We start from the raw sequence: 21,471 nt of genomic DNA, 5'->3' as shown, positions 1-21,471 counted from the left end.
CTCCGGTACATATCACATTATTGGGTGCCGGCCTCCTCAGTTCTAGCCGAGTGTGATTGGTGCTTCCTTTGACATCCGAGACTCAGCACCGCCAGTCCCTGGACAATTTGTTTGGTGCTTTTTCTGGAGATGGCTGTCTCCATTGCGCATTGCAGGTCCAGGTGGGCCTCAGCTAGTAATTTCCGTTGCATTGCCGCATTGCGGAGTCCACACACCAAGCAGTCCCAGACAGTTTCATTCAGTGTCACTCCGAATTCCTAACTCTCTGCCAGTTTTCGGAGGTGGGCCACAGGAGGTCACTCACCAACTTGGTCTGCGCCTGAGCAGCTGCGTGGAACCAGAAACAGTGTACGATGAGCAGTGGTTTCGGGTCGACATGCTCCCCCACTAGGGTCACCAGGGCGCCGAACGACCGGGGTCCAGATAAGTCAGTTTCTTTATCACACCATTGGTAGGCCCTCCGCAAGCCATTAGCAATACCAGTTCGTCTTTCATTGCCGGTTATTATATTTATTTGAAAGAAAAGGTCCATGGGTTCACGTAGTGCCCCCAATCATCTGTACCTGCGTCAAAATATTCCAGCTTTCCTCGATGTGGCATTTCGGCGGTTAGTAGTGGGGTCTCCCAAGGCCGAGACGAGCATGCAGCAACCAGTGTCGACGGCAGCTTCACTGAATCCTCACCAGTGTTGAATCCCCAGTAAGCAGGACACATTGATAATAGTAGAAATTACTGAAAAAGGTTTATTACAATACAATTAAAAATACTGCAACCAGGCCGGAGTTTAAAAGCAGCTGGGGCTCTCCTTGTTAAGGGGAAGCCCTGCCCCCTTAAAAGGGCAGTCCCGCCACCATAAAGGGGACGTTCATATTCCGGGGAGGTCATGGGAAACCATATGGTCCTGATCCCAGGACCTCCGTTGGGGTTATAACAGTCACCATCATGGGCGGTGCAGTGGTTAGTACTGTTGCCTCACGACGCCGAGGTCCCAGGTTCGATTCTGGCTCTGGGTCACCTTCCCTGTGGAGTTTGCACATTTTCCCCATGTTTGCATGGGTTTCACCCCCACAACCCAAAGATGTGCAGGGTAGGTGGATTGGTTAAGCTAAATTGGCCCTTAATTGGAAAAATAAATTGGGTATTTTAAATTTTAAAAAGTCACCATCAGAAAACTAACCCTCCTCCATTCCGCTCTCCACTGAACAAAACGACACCCAAATATCTATACTGATTACATTCCAAAGAGCAATGCCCCCTCCTAACTAACCCCAGCCAACCAAAGAGCAATGCCCCCTCCTAACTAACCCCAGCCAACCAAAGAGCAATGCCCCCTCCTAACTAACCCCAGCCAACTAAAGAGCAATGCCCCCTCCTAACTAACCCCAGCCAACCAAAGAGCAATGCCCCCTCCTAACTAACCCCAGCCAACCAAAGAGCAATGCCCCCTCCTAACTAACCCCAGCCAACCAAAAACGCTAGGTTCAATGAACTACAAAAAACAGGTCCAACAGGCCCCTTCTCCCACCTCGCTCCCGTTAGCTAGCTCAAAATTTACTGTTTGCGAGGTAGCCCCTATCCAGGGAAGAAAAAAGAGAAAAATACACCTCCTACCCAGCCAGGCCACAAAATACAACAAAATTCAACAACCCTGGCAAGAACCCACCGGGAGCCATAGACTTCCAAAGAAAAGAGAAATACTGCCTTAAACAATATCCCTCAGAACCGTTAACCTCCCAACTCTCACCATACAACTTGGGCAAGATAATCCCACCTCCACCCAAAAACAAAGAAATAACAACAAATATATACAAAATACCCCAAACCCCTCTCCATAAAGAACCATAACAAGTCCACACAGAGCCCATTTAACTCAATCCCAGTCTGTGCTCTGTAACAAAAGCCTTAGCCTCCTCCGAAGTGTCAAAGTGGCAGTCCCTTGACCCAAAGATAACACGCAGCCTCGCAGGGTATACCACTCCAAACCTCACTCCAATCTTATATAAAAGCCGCTTTGGTTTTACTAAAGGCCACCTGCTTCTTCGCAAGCCCCTCACCGACATCCTGGTAGATTCTAACGTGACTTGCTTCTCATCTCAGGTCATGATTCTCCTTGATCCACTAAGGGCTCACACCTTCTCCTGCAAGCTTGAAATCTGGCTATAAACGCCCTTGTGGCTCATTTGCCCCCGTCTTCTGCCGGAGTGTTTGATGGGGCCTGTCCAACTCTGGAAGGAACACCAGTACACCCTCCCCCACCATCTCACTGAACATCTGCAAAAATATGCAGTAGGTTTTGAGCCCACCATACCCTCTGGCAACCCCACAAATCTGAGGTTATGTCTCCTTGACCGATTTGCCAGGTCATCCAACTTCGCCCTCAGATTCTTATTCTTCGCTGCCATCATTGAGATCTCAGCCCCCAGCAAGGCAATTTGGTTGCTGTGCCTCAATAGAGCTGCCTCCACCCCCTTCAATACCTCGCCATGCTCCTTCACAGCTTCTGAAGTCCTCTCCAACTTTTCACGAACAGGGCACAGTGCCTCCTCAATTGATTTACGGAGAGTATGAAATATCACTTCCATTGCCTCTCAAAATGCTTTTCAAATTAAGTAGCCAGTACCCCAGTTAACATTTCTACCGTGATCGGTGCGGCTGCAACTGCTGAAGTTGCTGCTGCCATCTTTCCTGCTGAGGCTTGACACGCAGCCGCCAAGTTGGTTGAAAAATTTCTACCCGCTGACTTCTTAGTTGTAGCCTTTTGTGACATACTGCTGCACTAGGACACTTCTACTTTCTTATGGGTAGAGTTTGCCCACTAAAATCCCGGGGAACCAGTCAAAAAAGGTCAAACAAAAGTCCCTGGTGGGAGATACATAGTGCATGACCACCTTCTACATGTTAATGCTGAAACCCCTCTGCTCCCATTGTTAAGCTCTGATATTAACTCAATAATAAGAACTGGAAAACAAGTCTTGACATCTTTAATTCCAAATTTATTGTGTTCAGCAATCACTTCTCCAATAACACCGCAGTGGCACCTGTATCCCCTGATGCAGTCTGTTAAATAATGCAAACCCTAATTCCAACTTAGTACTGGGGAACATTAACTCTTTCCGAACATGGTGTTGGTTGAATTCAATGAGAATTTGTGCGGCAAACAGCGGGCTGCCTCCTGCCTACGGAGAGGCTAGGGGACCTCGCCCCTGAATGTTTTGGGTAATTTTGCATCAAGATTATAGTGTAAAACGTGAACGTTTACATCAATTAAAATGCTTTCACAGATTTGAAGACTGTGGAGGGATAGGGAATTATTGGAGGCAACGTCTGGATTTTTGTGTTTAACTGCACATGGGTGGACACCAGAAATTGCAGTCAGTTCACAAAGTAATAATGGTAAATGCTGACAGATTCCTTGTCATTACAATTGCAAAATTCATTTGCCAAGGTATTCTTATCAGTAGGCAAAATCCTGGAGGAAAGTTTTGTTCCAAGTATACAGGCTTCTCTGTAAATCTTTTGTCTATGAATCATTTTATTTATCAAAAATTAGCTCTTTATAAAAATTGCAACGAAATGAGAAGAAAGAAAATATTGATACAGCAAGTAGAATTTTAATTTACTTTGGTTTTTTTAATCCTTTAGGCTTTGACCACCTATTTTATTAGCAAAACATTGGTAATAGCAGTGATATTCTGTCTCCTTTCTGTCTTGAATATGGTGATATATTTTCAGTTTTCAATCTGCTGGGACCTTTCCAGAACCTAGGGAATTTTGGAAGATTACAACCAATGAATCCATTGGGTGAGATTCTCCGACCCCCCGCCGAGTCGGAGAATCCCCGGCGGGCGGCGCAAATTCCGCCTCGCCGCTGGCTGCCCTATTCTCCGGTGCCGTTTGTGGTGGTATGATTAACATAGCTGCCTGCCATTGGTGCAGAACACCGGCTTACCATTGGCCCTGGTCGGTCATGTGCCTCTTGACCGATTGGTTAAGACCAGTCATGTGACGGCTCCCCGATTGGTCGAGAGGCTGAGATAACCCCGCCTCCAGGGCGGGGTATAAATACCCAGTACTCCCGGCGGTCGGCCATTTACTGTAGTCGACTGCAGGGCTAACATCTAGCTGATTAAAGCCATACTTTTGTACAGCAACTCGTCTCGCGTTCAATTGATGTTACATCACCGTTCTTCGGGCGGGGCATGTTTCATGCCGCACCGGTCAGGGGCCGTTGGCAGCGGCCCCTCCGGCGATTCTCCAGGCCCCGATGGGCCGAGCGACCGTCCGGTTTTGGCCAGTCCCGCCGGCGTGAATCACTCGACAGTCGGTGGGAGTGGTCCGTGGTTGGGGGGGGGGGGGGGGGGGGGAGGGGATCTGACCCTGGGGGGGGGCCCCCATGGTGGCCTGGCCCGCGATCGGGACACACCAATCTGAGGGCAGGCCTGTTCCGTCGGGGCACTTCAGCCTTCTCCGCCGGCGCCTGTAGGGCTCCGCCATGGCCGGCGCGGAGAAGCGATCTGCGGATGCGCGAGATCACGCCGGCCCTTCGCCGTAGGCGCAAACTTGCACTGTCCCTCCGCCGTCCACCTAGCCCTCGAAAGTGCGGAGAGTTCCGTATTTTCGGGGGCTGTTGACGCCAGAGTGGTTGCCGCCGGTACTCCCGCTGGCGTGGGGACTTAATTACCAGAAGGGAGAATCCCAGCCACTATATCTGCAGTTAATTCCTTTAAGACCCTCGAATTCAGGCCATCGGGTCCAATGGTAGCACAGTGCTTCACAGTACCAGGGACCCAGGCTCGAATCCCGCCTTGAGTCACTGTCTGTACAAAGTCTGCACGTTCTCCCTGTGTCTGCGTGGGTTTCCTCCGGGCGCTTCGGTTTCCTCCCGCAGGTCCCGAAAGACGTGCTTATTAGGTGAATTGGACCCTCTGAATTCTCCCTCAGTGTACCTGAACAGGTACTGGAGTGTGGTGACTCGGGGATTTTCACAGTAACTTCATTGTAGTTAATGTAAGCCTACTTATGACACTGATAAACAAAAGATTTTTATTAAAATAAAGATTATATGGGGACAGTATGAGGCAAAGGGCATTGAAGTGGATGATTAGCCATGATCATATTGACTGACAGAGCAGGCTCAATGGACTGAATGGTCTACTCTTGCTCCCATGTTCTTATGAAATTGAACCAATGACTGCCTCAGACAACACAGTGGATGAAGTATTTCAAGGCAAGGTTGCCAAGCCACTGGAGAGAGATGGAAAGTGTTACAGGCAGTGTCAAAAAGTCTTCAGCAGAGGAAACAAGCTGCGGGTTGCTCTCTTTCCCTCTCTCTCTTTTGGAACAAAAGTGTCACCTGATTCAAGAAGCCAACTCTACTCGCAACTGAAATCTCATAATAAATACAACTTCTTCTACATTTGACAGCATCCAAGAAGCCAACAAATCAGCAACAACTTTTAAAATCAATGCCGCAAGGACAATCAAAGGACACTTAACTGTATATTATTTTCCATTTTTTTATTGAACTCTCACTTCCCTTATTTCTGATACCTGTGTGCATGCGCCTGAATAATTGTATGAGGACCGAATTAAAATATTAATGAATTTGTTCCTTCTTTGACTCAGGAAAACCTTGTTTGATTGGCTCCTTTTTGCTCACAGCTTTAATACTTAAAAACATTCTGATTTGAAAAACACATATCCTCATAAAAAGGAAACTTAAGCCTTTCTTGTGACCAATCTCACCTAGTCCGAACACACTTTAAAAAATTTTTGTCATCCATTTCTAGTTTATAAAATTCCCCCAATTTTCTGGGCTACCATTAATCTTTGCACCATTGCACATCTTTTCTTTCAATCTGATACCATCCTTACCTTCCTTAGTTAGATATGTATCGTGTATCCTATTTGCAAATTTTATTTGTCAATGGAATATACTTTTGTTGAGGGTGATGGAGTATCTCCTTATATGTCTGGCACTGTTTTTCTACAGTCTTACCATTTAACCTATTTTACCATATCACTTTAGCTAAATAAGTCTGTGGTGATATGCATCACCGTATATACACAAGGGGTTAATGTAAATACACTACAACTAAGTAAACAAAAGAGGGAGCGCCGGAGATGTCATGATATGCAAACATGCAGCTAATGAACACTTGGAATAGGACACAACTAATGAGGTCAAGACACCAAGAGGTGGCATTACCACAAGGGGAATTACACAACCCATATAAAAAGGACAGGGCACACATGCTCTGTCTCTTTCCACAGACAGACATCAAGAGAGTACATCAGAGTTGATCAGCAGCATCACACCCAGCATGTGGCTCAGAGCAGACTGATTTAGTTAGAATGAGTTACTAAACATATTGAACTCATTACAAAGTCTGGACCTTCCTTTGTCAAAGCATACATCAAGGAAGCAGCTTATGCTACACGAAGAAGCATAACACAACATGATACCAGGAGTGCCCGTTCAATCTATTTAGTTCAACCCAGCAAGATCCGTGACAACCAGCTGCTGTATGGGGAGCACACATATTTATACTCCGCCTACTGGGCGGAGCCAGCGGGCAGGGAACTGCCCCCATACCTGTAGTACAGGGCCTTACCATAAAGCACCTACATTGACATCCTCTATATACAATATATGTATCAGTGGTGACTGAACCCAGGCACGATGATTGAGATTCCGGTTCCTAATCCACTCAGGAACCACGGCAATCACAGTGCCAACTGGCATGCATTCAAGCAATGATTTCAGCTTTACATGGAAGCATCCGACCTAACTGGCGTGGCCAATGCTGAGAAGATTGCTCTTCTACTCACAATTGCAATTGAACATGCAACAGAGATCTTACGCTCCTTTAAATACTCCAAAGGGCAGGACAGAACGCGATTCCAGACAATCCTGGACAAATTTAAAAGCTACTGCGAGGTAAACACAAAAGAAATTGGTACAACTGGCGCCAAAACTCACCACGAGGCAGAGGTAGGGTTGCAACAGAAGCAAACGGCAATTTTGATTGACAGCCACCTTGCGCATATCCAGCCAGCCCAGTCCGCACATGCGCAGTTCCCAAGAAGACGCGACCCGGCAAAACGGTGTTGTGCACATGCGCGAGAAGCCGCGCATGCGCAGTTGAAAAAAAAGCGTACAGTAAAGGAAAGTCCGTTTGCGCATGTGCAATTGAGTCCTACGCATGATGCCATGAGTGGCATGACGACAGAGGCCCCGGACCACGCCCACTAACAGGGGAAATGTCCGAAAATTTAAAAAGAAGAGTTTTAAAGCCACAAAACACCAATCTTTCACCTGGAAAGACAGCACAATGCCTGAATTTCGACCAGTAGATGAAAATAACCTCTGCAGAACCCTGATACAAGCAGTTAGCACCGCCCAAAGAGATGATTTAGTCCTTGAAGACTACTACTCAGACGATGATTTCTTCCTTGGACACAGAGTGCAATGACAATTCTGAAACAAAAGAAGATATTTGTTTTATCAAAGAATAATACTCAGACATGGCTGAGTTATTCGGATATGATGATCATACAAGCATCAGCGCCACGGTTGAAAAGCTCAACACGACTCTACTCATGGTAGATGAATCCAATACCATGATGCAATGGCAGATCGTCAATACGTTGGATGACAGCAACAGGTCAAATACCCAAGAAGAAGACGACAGCACACGAAAAGTGGTCCATGCACCACGAAGAGTCCCCAACTCCACACAGAAAGCGACGAGACTCCACAGCGAGACCACTGCATGACTCTGTTGAGAGCGCACAGATCGACTCCACAGCAGACCACTGCACGACTCCACACAGGAAACGATGCCAGACTCCACAGAGAGAGTGATACAAGCCTCCACAGCGAGCTCGTTGGCCGACTCCACAATGGGAGCAACTCAAGACTCCAAAGCGCTGTCCATGCATGAACAAGACCATGAAGGTCTATCCACCTTATCTAAGCAACCAGCAGCAGACGATGCAAGTCTGCCACGCTCACATGAACAACAGAAAGACTATGACAATCTACCCAGATTACTTGAGCCACCAGAAGAAGACTCTGACAGCTCACCTTTTTAAAAAAATATATATTTATTCAAGTTTTCAGCCGATTTTCAATAAACCCCCCCCACAGAAAAAAGAAACAAGAACACAATGCGCAAGAATTATACATAGGGATTTCCCCAAAATGCAATAGCCCCCCATATAACAATAAGAACACAGATCAGGAAACACCCCACCCTAACCCCAACGCCACCCCAAGAGGAAACCCCCTCGCCCCCCCCCCCCCCCCCACTCCCCCGGGTTGCTGCTGTTGCTGACCTCCTCATAAAGCTCCGCAAGAAAGTCTAGGAACGGTTGCCACCGCCTGAAGAACCCCTGCACAGACCCTCGCAAGGCAAACTTTATCCTCTCCAACTTGATGAACCCAGCCATGTCATTAATCCAAGCTTCCACGCTAGGGGGCTTCGCTTCCTTCCACAGTAGCAAAATCCTCCGTCGGGCTACCAGGGATGCAAAGGCCAGAATACCGGCCTCTTTCGCCACCTGCACTCCCGGCTCGTCCGATACCCCAAATAATGCTACTCCCCAGCTCGGCTTGACCCGGGTGTTCACCACCTTGGACATAGTCCTCGCAAAGCCCCTCCAAAACCCATCAGCGCCAGGCATGTCCAGAACATATGGGCGTGATTAACTGGGCTCCCCGAGCACCTCACACATCTGTCCTCCACCCCAAAGAACCTACTCAACCTCGCCCCTGTCATATGCGCTCTGTGAACAACTTTAAACTGTATCAGGCTGAGCCTGGCACAACAGGAGGAAGAATTAACCCTACTCAGGGCATCAGCCCACAACCCCTCATCGATCTCCTCCACGAGCTCCTCCCCCCACTTGCCCTTCAGCTCCTCCACCGAGGCCTCCTCCTCCTCTTGCAGCTCCTGGTAAATCGCCGAGATCTTGTCCTCTCCAACCCACACCCCCGAGATCACCCTCTCCTGGATCCCGCATGCTGGAAGCAGCAGGAATTCCCTCACCTGTCGTTTCACAAACGACCTCACCTGCATATACCTAAAAGCGTTCCCTGGGGGTAGCCCAAATTTCTCCTCCAGCACCCCTAGGCTTGCAAACGCCCCATCAATGAACAGGTCCCCTATTGTTTTGATCCCTGCCCGATGCCAGCTCAGAAACCCCCCATCCATCCTTCCCGGAACGAACCGATGGTTCTCTCAAATCGGGGACCAGACTGAGGCCCCCACCTCGCCCCTATGTTGCCTCCACTGCCCCCAGATCTTCAGAGTCGCCGCCACCACCGGACACGTGGTGTACCTTGTCGGCCGGAGCGGCAACGGTGTACCCAGCTCATCTAACCAACACGGTCTACCCACTGTATGTGAGACAAGTGACAAAGGTATCCCAATTCCCATACAAGATGTGCAACATCACAGCGAGACTGACAGATCTCAGCTAGTATGTACAGAGGTACTCGACAATCCTAGTGAAACTACTCGTGTGTCCAGTGTGACCACGTCAATTGAAGCCTCATCCACGCGAGCCTCTCCACAAGAAAATGAAATGTTGAACATTTTGACTCCAGACGAGGAGCATCAGGAAACCAAAGATAATTCAAGTGAACCTGAAATGACTCCGACAGAGGACCATCAAGAAACCAAAGATGATTCAGGTGAACCAGAATGGACTCCAGATGGAGAGCATCAACAAGCCAAAGATGATTCAAGTGAACCGGACATGACTCCAGACAGAGAGCACCGAGGAATCAAAGACGAAATGCTCAATGAAACAGCAGATGCCACAAAGGACACTGACACAAGTAACTTTGTGAAGGACTCAAATTCTCCACTCGGAATGGTCATTGAGCGCAACAAACACAACAAAACCTACAAAAACAACAATACACACAACAAGTGTACCAGAGGCACCAACGTCAACAACAAGCACGACAAAACCAACAACACTGGAACAACGACTTGTACGGCATGGTACAATTCTGCAAATGCAGGACACTGTGACAGCACAGCTCAAGACAATGGCAATTGTGCAGACATACCATGGCATGATAATGCATCTTACAAATTCACGTTTGCTACACTACAAACAAGCAGACCAACTTTCAAGGCAGCTGACATATGGCATCAATACCGCAAACACAGACACCAGTCTAGGTCAGACAGGAAAGATGACATCAAGAATCGCTACCACAAGCATAAAAAAAAGAGTCCAAATCAGACAATGAAGTGATTTGACCATTTGAACACCTCCTGATGACTTCTTGGTTTCTTAAGTACAGGGACACTGACGGCGTTCACAAGGAAATGACAACATCAACATCAGCACTTCAATAACAAAACCAGAAAGCCACTCGACCATATAAGTTCATGAACTTTGGACTCATAAATATTACTTGGTTTTGTTTAATCATCAATGTCATCATAACTTGTACATGACATCACTTATTTACCTGTTTTGTTCAATTTTCTTTGACAAAGTACAGAAAATATGTAACACGGAAAAAGGGGGGATGTGGTGATATGCATCACTGTATATACACAAGGGGTTAATACATCAGGGTTGATCAACAGCATCAGACCCAGTACTTGGCTTAGAGCAGACTGTTTTAGTTAGACTGAGTTACTACAGTTAGATTAGCAGGAGAGTCGAACTCAATTAAGAACTGTGTTAATAGTTCAATAAACAAATTGAACTCATTTCATAGTCTGGACCTTCCTTTGTCAAAGCATACATCAAGGAAGCAGCTTATGCTACACAAAGAAGCATAACACAACAAAGTCTTCATGTCTTGAGCAGCATGGTAGCATTGAGGTTAGCATCATGGCTTGACAGCGCCAGGCTCCCAGGTTTGCTTCAGGCTTGGGTCACTGTCTGTGTGGAGTTTGCATGTTCTCCCCGTGTCTGCGTGGGTTTCCTCCGGGTGCTCCGGTTTCCGCCCACAAGTTCCGAAGGACGTGCTGTTAGGTAATTTGGACATTCTGAATTCTCCCTTTGTGTACCCGAGCAGGCGACTAGGGGCTTTTTGCATTAACTTCATTGCAGTGTTGATGTAAGCCTACTTGTGACAATAAAGATTATTATTCTATTATAAAATTGCCTTTATTTAGCTCTAAGATGCTAGTTTCAGACCCAGATTTCTCACTTTCGAACTGAATGCATCTTATGATCACTCGCACCTAGATGATCCTTTACTCTGGGGTCATTACTTAATCCTGACTCATTACACATGACAAAGTCTAAAATAGCCTACTCCCTGATTGGTTCCAGAATTAAATTTTCTAAGAAATTGTCCAAACACAATCCAGGAACTCGTTCTCCAGGTTACGTTTTGCAATTAATTTGTCCAACCAATATAAAGAATATAATCTCCTATGGTTATTGCAGTATCTTTCTTACTAGCTCCCATTATTTCCTGATTTTTACTCTGTCCTACGGTGTAGCTATCAGGGGACCTATAAAACACTCCCACTGGTGGCTTCTTTTGTTTGTTATTTCTTATCTCCACCCAAACAGATCCTAGATTTGATCTTCTGAGAAAAAGATCATTTCTCACCATCCTTTGTTAACGGAGCCACTCCATCTTCTGCTCCTTTCTTCCTGTCCTTCCAAAATGTCAAATATCCTCGAAGTCCTCGCTGTGGTCACTTTGCAACCATGTCCATGTAATGACTATCATAATAATTTATTGCTATCAATTTACGGGCCTTGTTACAAATGCTGTGTGCATTCATATAAAGAGATAATGTATGGGATATTCATGCCAGCAGCAAATTCCGGTCCCGCACAGGCTCACGGGTTTCCCGGCGACAAGGGAAATCCCGTTGACAATTACGGGACCGGTATATCCCACTGGTGAGTCGCCTGGCACACTGAAAAACATGCGCTGGGGTGGTAGGTAAATCCCAACCTTTAATTCTGTCTTTACACAAATTTTCCCTACTCTGACCATCTTTGTTTGTGCACGCAGTTTCTACGCTCTGAACCTTCCTGTCACACTCAAATTATCAATATCTGCATCCCTACTCTGTACTGTTGCCTTGTTCTTTCATTTGAACTTCCCAAATCTCCCTTCCCATTAGCCCTCCACCCCACTACTTAGTTTAACACTCTCCACAGCACAATTCACCAGTACGCTGGTTGCAGCATAGTTCAGGTGAAGGCCGTCCCAATGAGACAGCTCCCCCTTGCCCCAGTACTGGTGCCAATGCCCTATGAAATAAAACCCATCACTCCCACACCAACCTTTGAGCCATGCATTTAATTTTCTAATCTATTTACTCTATGCCAATTTAATTATTGTTCAGATAGCAATCCAGAGATGATTACCTTTGTGGTTCTGCTTTTTAATTTAGTCCCAGCTGCTCATACTCATTCAGCAGAATCTCTTTCTCAGTCCTTCCCGCGTTGTTGTTTGCCATGTGGACCATGATAACTGGACCCTTCCCCTCCCACTTTAAGTTCCCCATGAGTCTTGAGGTGGTGTTATTACTAGCAGGGAGTTATAAAGGTGTTATAAAGGCAGGGAGCACAGCCTTCTGGACTCACACTCTCAGCTGCAGAGAACAGCATTTATTCCCCTAACTATACTGTTCCCTACTGCAACCATATTCTTTTTGCTTCCCCTACTTGAATGGCTCTCTGCACATTGGTGCTGTGTCCTTACCTGCAGTCCTTGCTCTCAGCCATACAAGTTGCAAGAACCTCAAACCTGTTGGGACAATTGTAGGGATTGAGGCTTTTCCATTGCTACCTTCTGGATCCCCACACCTGCCTCACTCATTGTCACAGCCTCCTATCCCTGACCATGGACCAAATCTGAAGTCATTAGCTGAAGGATTGTAATTGCCTCCTGGAACAAAGTGTCAAGGTAATTTTTGCCCTCCCTCATGCATTGCAGTGTCTGAAGCTCAAGTTCCAGCTCATCAACTCTAAGCCAAAGTGCCGTGAGCTGCAGACACTTATTGCAGATAGAATATAGAATATAGAACAGTACAGCACAGAACAGGCCCTTCGGCCCTCAATGCCGTGCCGAGCCATGATCACCCCACTCAAACCCACGTATCCACCCTATACCCGTAACCCAACAACCCCCCCTTAACCTTACTTTTATTAGGACACTATGGGCAATTTAGCATGGCCAATCCACCTAACCCGCACATCTTTGGACTGTGGGAGGAAACCGGAGCACCCGGAGGAAACCCACGCACGCAGGGGGAGGACGTGCAGACTCCACACAGACAGTGACCCAGCCGGGAATCGAACCTGGGACCCTGGAGCTGTGAAGCATTTATGCTAACCACCATGCTACCCTGCTGCCCCGAACACTGCTGCCCCGAACACTGAAAGAACACTACACTAAACAGTACACAGATCAACTCAATGTACAATTCCTGGGGCACTGTATGTTTTCTACAGGATGCTTTGCAGCAATCGACCAACCTTCCATCACCAGCATCTCCCAACTCTGCAACACCTAACATTAAAACAGATGAGAGGCAGCAATGCCATAGGATCATTATAACCTTCAAATTATCTACAATCCTAATGACCTTATGCTACAATTCACAGGCAGATAGAGTGCCAGGATGCCATCCTGCCTGTCTCCAGGGTACTTGACTGGCCTGGGAGACCCCCCCAGGTGCCATTATGATTCCACGTTTGTGGAAACCAGTACTAAACAGTGCCCAGGAGAGGTCTCCCAGGCACAGACATTAGGTCCCGGGCGCCAGGAGAACCCCGTGAATGTATATGAACCTAATGGCTCATTTAAATTTGCAGATCTGAATCAAACACAGTGAGGGTGAGACCCAGATTGTGACATCCCGCTAGATTTCATTAAATCCCCTGAGGCAAATCTTGCGAGGCAAGATTTAACTGCCTCATCCCGACACCAGCTCAGACGCGAGGAGGCCGCTGAAATATCTTTCTTACTGCTTCAAATCAGAGAACAATACAGCACACAGAGAGGTAATTTGGCCCATCATGCCTTGCTGGCTCTTTGACAAGAAATGTAATTAACCTTCTGCTCCTTCTTCACAGCTCTGCAATTTTCTCCTTTTCAAGCATCGATCCAATTCCTTTTTGAAGCTTCTTCCACCCCCTTTCAGGTAACACATTTCAATGTAAGTGGTCAGCAACAAATGGGCAGGGATCAGCAAAAGAACTACTAACTATTATTTCTAAATGCGTGGACCTGTATTTAGGACTTCTCTAGCTCAGTATCATGAAAACTAATCTATCAACCAATTTAAATGTCAAAATAACTTGTTCGGGGTGAGATGGTCACCTACTATGCATGTACCTTATTTAATGTTGTACTTTGGTTATGGAAGAAATACAGATTTTCATTGAAGTAGCACTTTTCATGTCTTCAGCTTGTCCCAAAGTGGTTCACAGCCAATACTTTTGAAATGGAGTCACTGTTGTTACTTAGTCAAATGCAGCACTGAACCTTTTCCAGAGCAAGCTACTCCATTGGGGCAGCACGGTAGCATAGTGGTTAGCACAATTACTTCACAGCTCCAGGGTTCCAGGTTCAATTCCCAGCTTGGGTCACTGTCTGTGCGGAGTCTGCACGTTCTCCCCGTGTGTGCATGGGTTTCCTCCGGGTGCTCCGGTTTCCTCCCACAGTCCAAAGATGTGCAGGTTAGGTGGATTGGCCATGCTAAATTGTCCTTAGTGCCGAAAATTGCCCTTAGTGTTGGATGGGGTTGCTGGGTTGTGGGGATAGGGTGGAGGTGTGGGCTTGGGTAGGGTGCTCTTTCAAAGAACCGGTGCAGACTCGATAGGCCGAATGGCCTGCTTATGTACTGTAAATTCTATGATGTAGCGAATAAAATTAACAAGCAGTTAGACTGTTTTTCCTGTAATGTTAGCCAGGATACCAGGAAATGTTCCCTATTCTTCTTTGAATAGTTTATGAATCTGCCTGAGCAGGCATACAGTGCCCTTGTAATACCTCAGCAGAATCACTGATAATCATGTTATAAAATGGATACCTAAATAATGGTACTTGAACTCCTCCAACTTCCAAATGAGTCCAGAAATATTAGCGGCACTAGTTTGCTGAGAGTTGTATATAAATTCTAAAAAACATAAAACACTCACCGGCAGCAGGAAACTCTCCTGAGGATGGATAGAAGTTAGTGAAATGTTCGGTATATATACATCAGTAAACGGTTCACTAGCAATATCATTGCTATGCCAGTAAGAAAAGCTGTTATCTGCAGACAGTTCTGTAGTTGTTGGCTTTCTTTCCAGTGAGCACTCTCTACATGCAGTGCCTGCAAATTCAGGTGCAGAACCTCTCAGGTTGTTTTGGATGCTGTAGCCCTTCTGAAGGTTCTTAATTTTTCCCTCATAATGTTGTATAGTTTCATCCAGTTTGGTTTTCATGGTACTCATTTGTTGTTCATTTTCCTGTCGCAATTTCTTAACTCTCCTAAAATTTTCAAAACAGAAGTAGACATTCCATAACTTAATAGAATTCCTTATCCATTAAACACAGTTTAACCCATTATGCATCAGAACATGGATGATCTCTGATGAGCCATCAATTGCACGAGAGACGAGTTGCTATACAAAAGTTAGGCTTTAATAAGCTAGAACTTAGCCCTGTGGTTGACTACAATAAAATGGACGACCGCCGGGCATTCCGACTATTTATACCTCGGTATGGAGGCGTGGTTAACTCAGCCTCTCAACCAATCAGAGAGCCGTCACATGACTGGTCTCAACCAATCGGTCGAGAGGCACATGACCAACCAGGGCCAATGGTAAGCCGGTGTTCTGCACCAATGGCAGACAGCTATGCAAATCATACCACCACAACCTCTCATGCCATCACAGAGCTATTATTGCTTAGGTAATTAAAAAATAGACATCTGCTGTCCGTGCGGAGTTTGCACATTCTCCCCGTGTCTGTGTGGGTCTCACCCTCACAACCCAAACGATGTGCAGGGTAGGTGAATTGGCCACGCTAAATTGCCCCTTAATTGGAAAAAAAAAATTGGGTACTCTAAATTTAAAAACAAAACATTTAAAAAGTTTTTAAAAAATCTACTAAAAATGTGGACTTCTTCTGAGATATGATTGCACAGCTGCTGGCTGCCCTTTAATAATCTAAATAGCTATTCTTCACGCATGATCCCTGGAAGTTATTCAAACATGTAGGATAAGGGTCACCTTATAAATGTTATAATCAAGCTCCATTCCTTGCTCACCTGACATCGACACAGGTGCACTTTCATAAATCATTGAACAAAATGGATGAATAACCTCCATGTATAAACTGAAAACGCTGGTGTTATGGGCCAGGGTTTAGAGAACCCCAAAGTGTATCATGAAGTTTATCTGACCAACAACTTTGCAGGTGTGATGCAATAGAGATCTATAGTCATTTTAAATTAGAACAATGCTTATTTATGAAACCAGTTAACACTTTATAAACCCACAGTAAACATCTTAACAACTATCAACACCAATAAATCCCCCAAAGAATACAGTACTCTACAAGTAATTCTTAATCTTTCCTTGCAACAGCCATAAGACAGAAAAAATCATTTTTACAGAAAGACATCAGGTTTAACTTCTCTACAGAAACAGGTATTAGTTTTAAATCACCAAAGGATCTGTAGACAGTCTTTAGATTGCAGAGAGAGCGACTAATACACCTTCTTGCTGTTACTGCAGCTCCAAGTCTAAAATAAAACTAAACACACCCTGTAGCAGACAGCCTAAAGTGAAAATAAAAGCAGACAGACAGCCCGGCTCCACCCACACTCTGACATCACTGGTAAACACTCATTTCTTAAAGGTACATCCACTACAGCTATTTTATAAACACCCATTTCTTAAAGGTACTCTCCCTTGACACTGAAGAAACTCAGCAGGTTTGGCAATATCCAGGGAGAGAGAAGCAAAGTTAATGTTTCGAGTCTAATATGGCGCTTCATCAGACTCAATGGAAGTCTGCTCAGGCTCAGTAATCTGAAAACTAGTTGTTCAACCAATTAAGCTATCAAAGAAGGTTTCTCAGGTGAAATGTCATCTCATTCTGATCATCCACCTGTTCACCTGAACTCAGGGTCTACACTAAAGTGTGTTTTGTGTGTGTGTGTGTGTGTGTGTGTAGGGAGTGCTGGGAGGGGGTAGGGGTACTGTTTGAAATGGAATGTAACTGGCATCAGTTAAGAGCAGCCACCACCTCTTAAAGGAGAGGTGCACAGTTACTGCAATCAGTTTCATTCAAAGCAGCACTGAAATGGCAGGCAGAATAGATGCAAGAAGAATTATTACATTTTTAGATGCAGCTTTGGAGATGCTAGGGCGGAGTTTGGCAGGTGAAAATCTCTCATTTTTGTGCATGCCCATTGCCAAGAAGGTATCTACAATAAGGCGGCATGTGGCACAGAGGTTAGCACTGTAGCTTATGACGCTGAGGACCCGGGTTCGAATGCCGGCCCTGGGTCACTGTCCGTCTGGAGTTTGCACGTTCTTCCCGTGTCTGCATGGGCTTCAGCCCCACAATCCAAATATGTGCAGGGTAGGTGGATTGGCCACGCTAAATTGCCCCTTAATTGGAAAAAAAATAATCGGGTACTCTAAATTTATTTAAAAAAGGATCTACAATATTCTTGGTATTGTTTGACTAATACAGAATATATGAGTCTGCAGAGGTATATAAAAACACAAGCTTTATTGGAACACATCTTGCTGCTACAGCTGCATCTTCCATGAGGCTGCAAAAGTGAAAGCAAATTGTGGTGTTGCATCAGTTCCTGCGATGGCATACAGTAATAATCAGCAGATTGTTTTTTAAAAATATTTTATCTAAGGCATTTTCATAAGCATAAACATAGAACAGGCAAACAACATTACAAACAACCAAAACCCACTCCTTCCCTGCTCCCCCAATACCGCCCCCATCATCCATCTTACTTTCCCCATTTTAATCCCCTTACCCCCCAATTCCCCCCACCCCCTTCTTAACGAAATCAATAAATGGCTTCCACCTCTGAGTGAACCCATTGACCGACCCCCTCAGGACGAACTTGACCTTCTCCAGACCTCAGGAAATCCGCTAGGTCGTTCACACACATCTCGCTTTCAGCGGCTCCGAATCCCCTGCACGATGCCACCTCAATCTGACCCCTCCCCTATGTCTCATTTTCTAATCATGGTGATGTTCGCCGGCCAGTAGTAGTTCATCATGTTCGACAATGCTCCCCCCCCCCCCCCCCCGGTTTTCTCCCCCCCACCTCCTCACCCCGATCCAGGAAAGCCCTCCGAACCCACGGGGTCTTCCCCGCCCACGCACACCTGGAGATCAGTGCATTAACCCTTTTGAAGAACGACTTCGGAACAAAGATTGGAAGGTTCTGAAATGCGAACAGAAACCTTGACAGCACAAACCTTGTTTGCCCCCATCCTGCCAGCGACAGCGGCAGCACATCCCACCGAGCAAATTCCGTCTGGGGCTAACAGGGAGGCAAAGACCAAAACATTGGCCTCTCTCGCCCCCTGGACTCCCGGGTCTTCCGATACCCCGAATATTGCCACCTCTGGACTCGGGGCCATTTTCACCCCCAGCACATGGAACGTCACGTCTGCGAACCCCTGCCAAAACCCCTTCAGCTTCGGACATGCCCAAAACATGAGGACGTGATTTGCGGGACCTCCACGCACCGGCCAGACCAATCCTCTACCCCTCAAAAAACCTACTCATCCATGCTATCGTCACATGTGCTCGATGGACTACTTTAAACTGAATGAGGCTTAAGCTCATACATGATGAGGACTGTAGCCATGGTTCATCTGCAAAGGACCATGGGAATTATAGCCAACCCAGGACTCAGACAGATACACAGCCTATGTGTATCTAAAACACAGGTAACCAGACCTGACCGAAATCCCCACTCACTTACATTTCAATGGCCCATTTTCCCAGGACAATAGAACTCCAATCAAGCAACCAGTACAGCCACAGACTGATCGGCGCCACTCCCTTTACTCAGAAAGCACAACTGCCAAGGTCAATGACCGCTAAGGACCTGCCTAGCTACCAAGGCCCTCTATTGGCTGAAATCGAAGTGAGTGATCAGAGCCCTGTCGAACTACTGGGTCCAAGGTTAAGGACTGCCCCAAAGAGCGCAATATCCCAGAGGGATCTGTCTCATTTCGATCTGGCCTGTGCCACGCAATTGCAGCAGGAACAGCCAGTTAAGTTCAAGGCCAATGATCACTACCTGATGGATGAGCCCAGCAGAGACAGAGCCATTTTCTTCGAACCAGCCAAGTGAAATCCAGATAAAGGCCTTTATCCATTTGCACAGTGCCGGTTGCCCTGAAGTTAAGTATAGGTTATTGTAGCTGATAGGTGTAGTTTAACTCGTAGTAGATATTGTGTTTGCATGTTGAGATAACTCTTGTGTATGTAAATAAACCATCTTTTGAACTAACTAACTGGTTGTGTGGTCATTTGATCCATGTAAGGGAAAGGCTTGTGGTTCACCAAGATAAATAAATAGAGCAACGGGACGCATTCACTCTCTGCAGGGCCTCAGCTCACTTTCCGGCTCCACCTCCCCTCCCAGCTTCTCCTCCATTTATGCTTTATGTCCCACACCAGGGCCCCCTCCCAGTCCATTAACTCCTTGTAGACCATCCCCTCTCCTATCTCATCCCTCAACATTACCTTATCCTGCAACCCCAGAGACGACTGCCAAGGAAAGGACAACACCACTCTCTTTACAAAATCCTGAATCTGCAGGTACCTGAAACTGTTACCCCTGGGCAGCTTGAACCCTTCCTCCACGTCCTCCAATTTGCCAAACAGGTGACCAAATCGCTCTCTTCCCAGTCGGCACCATCCACAAAACCTTGCATCCAACCCTCCAGCGCAAACCTATGGTTGTCGCAGATCGGTGCCCACACCGAGACACCCACCAGTTCTAAATGCTCACTGCCCCCACACCCTTAGGACCGACACCATCTCTAGGCTCACGGAGTGCCTGGCCAGCAATAACGGCAGAGGTGCTGACAACAAAGCCCTTAAACTCGTGCCCCTACACAATGCCACCTCCATCCGATTCCTCCCCCAAGACCCATTTCCTAACCATGGCGATGTTCGCCACCCAGTAGTAGTTCATCATGTTCAGTAAAGCCAGCCCATCCGCTACCTCCTTCCCCCTTTCCAGGAAAGCCCTCGTAACCCGTGGGGTCTTCCCCACTTACACAAACCCAGAGATCAGCGCATTAACCCTTTTGAAGAACGACTTTGGGACAAAGATTGGGAGGTTCTGAAACATGAACTGAAACCTTGACAGCTCCGTCATTTTTACTGTCTGCACCTATCCTGCCAGTGGCAGCGGCAGCAGAAGCATATCCCAATTCTTAAAGTCCCCCTTCATCTGCTCCACCAGCCACGTCAGGTTCAGCTTATGCAGCTCTGCCCAGACCCAGTCACCTGGATGCCCAAGTATCCAAAACTCGCCCCCACCACCTTGAATGGCAGCTCCCCTAATCTCCTCTCCTGTCCTCTCGTCTCAATCGGGAACACCTCACTCTTTCCCATATTTACCTTGTACCTGGAAAACCGGACAAATTCCTCCAAAGTCCCAATAATGTCCCCATTACCGCCCAATGGGTCTGAAATATATAGCAGCAGATCGTCTACGCATACAGCAAAACCCTTTGCTTGCCACGCCCCCCCACACAATCCTTTTCCACTCCCTCGATGCCCTGAGTGCCATTGCCAGCAGCTCTATCGCCAAAGCAAAGAGCAATGGGGAAAGCGGACCCCACTGCCTTGGCCCCGATGTAGTCTAAAATATCCCAAACTCACTCGGTTCATCCGCACACTTGCGACCAGTGCCTTATAAGCAACCTGACCCAGTCCACAAACCCCTGCCCAAACTCAAACCGCCCCAACACCTCGCACAAGTACACCCACTCCACCCGTTCAAGTACCTTGTCCGCATCCATTGCCGCCACTGCGTCCATCTCCTGCCCCCCCAAAGGCATCATAATTACATTGAGCAGTGTCCTCACATTCACCGACAACTGCCTCCCCTTCACAAAACCTGTTTGGTCCTTGCCTATTACCCCTTGGACGTTGTCTCGATTCGCGAGGTCAGCACTTCGGCAACAGTTCGGCGTCTATGTTCAGTAACGATATTGGGCGGTACGACCCACACTGCTCTGGACTCTTGTCCTTTTTCAATATCAGGGAGATGGAAGCCTGCGACAATGTGGGTGGGGTGGGGAGGGGGGGGGGGGGGGGGGGGGGGGGGAAGTACCCTCCTCTCTCTTGCCTCATATACGCCATCACCAACAGTAGCCCCAGGTCCCCCCCCAAACATTTTATAAAATTCCATTGAGAACCCGTCTGGACCTGGGGCCTTCCCAGTCTGCATCGCCCGCATA

General features: G+C 46.9%; 1 protein-coding gene across 6 annotated transcripts in view; it reads right to left on the bottom strand.

The window, feature by feature from the left end:
* The window catches only part of LOC119977845 (centrosomal protein of 63 kDa-like), a 249,316-nt gene that overhangs the window by 32,314 nt on the left and 195,531 nt on the right, over positions 1-21,471 (bottom strand). For all 6 annotated transcript variants that reach the window (XM_038819086.1, XM_038819084.1, XM_038819088.1 and 3 more), the window contains one exon: positions 15,154-15,487. In XM_038819086.1, the coding sequence (XP_038675014.1) occupies positions 15,154-15,487 (334 nt within the window). The remainder of the gene's footprint in view (positions 1-15,153; positions 15,488-21,471) is intronic.

This window comes from Scyliorhinus canicula, chromosome 14 (assembly GCF_902713615.1).
Source record: "Scyliorhinus canicula chromosome 14, sScyCan1.1, whole genome shotgun sequence".
NCBI classification, from domain to species: Eukaryota; Metazoa; Chordata; class Chondrichthyes; order Carcharhiniformes; family Scyliorhinidae; genus Scyliorhinus; species Scyliorhinus canicula.
This window is presented reverse-complemented; position numbering and strand designations above follow the sequence as displayed.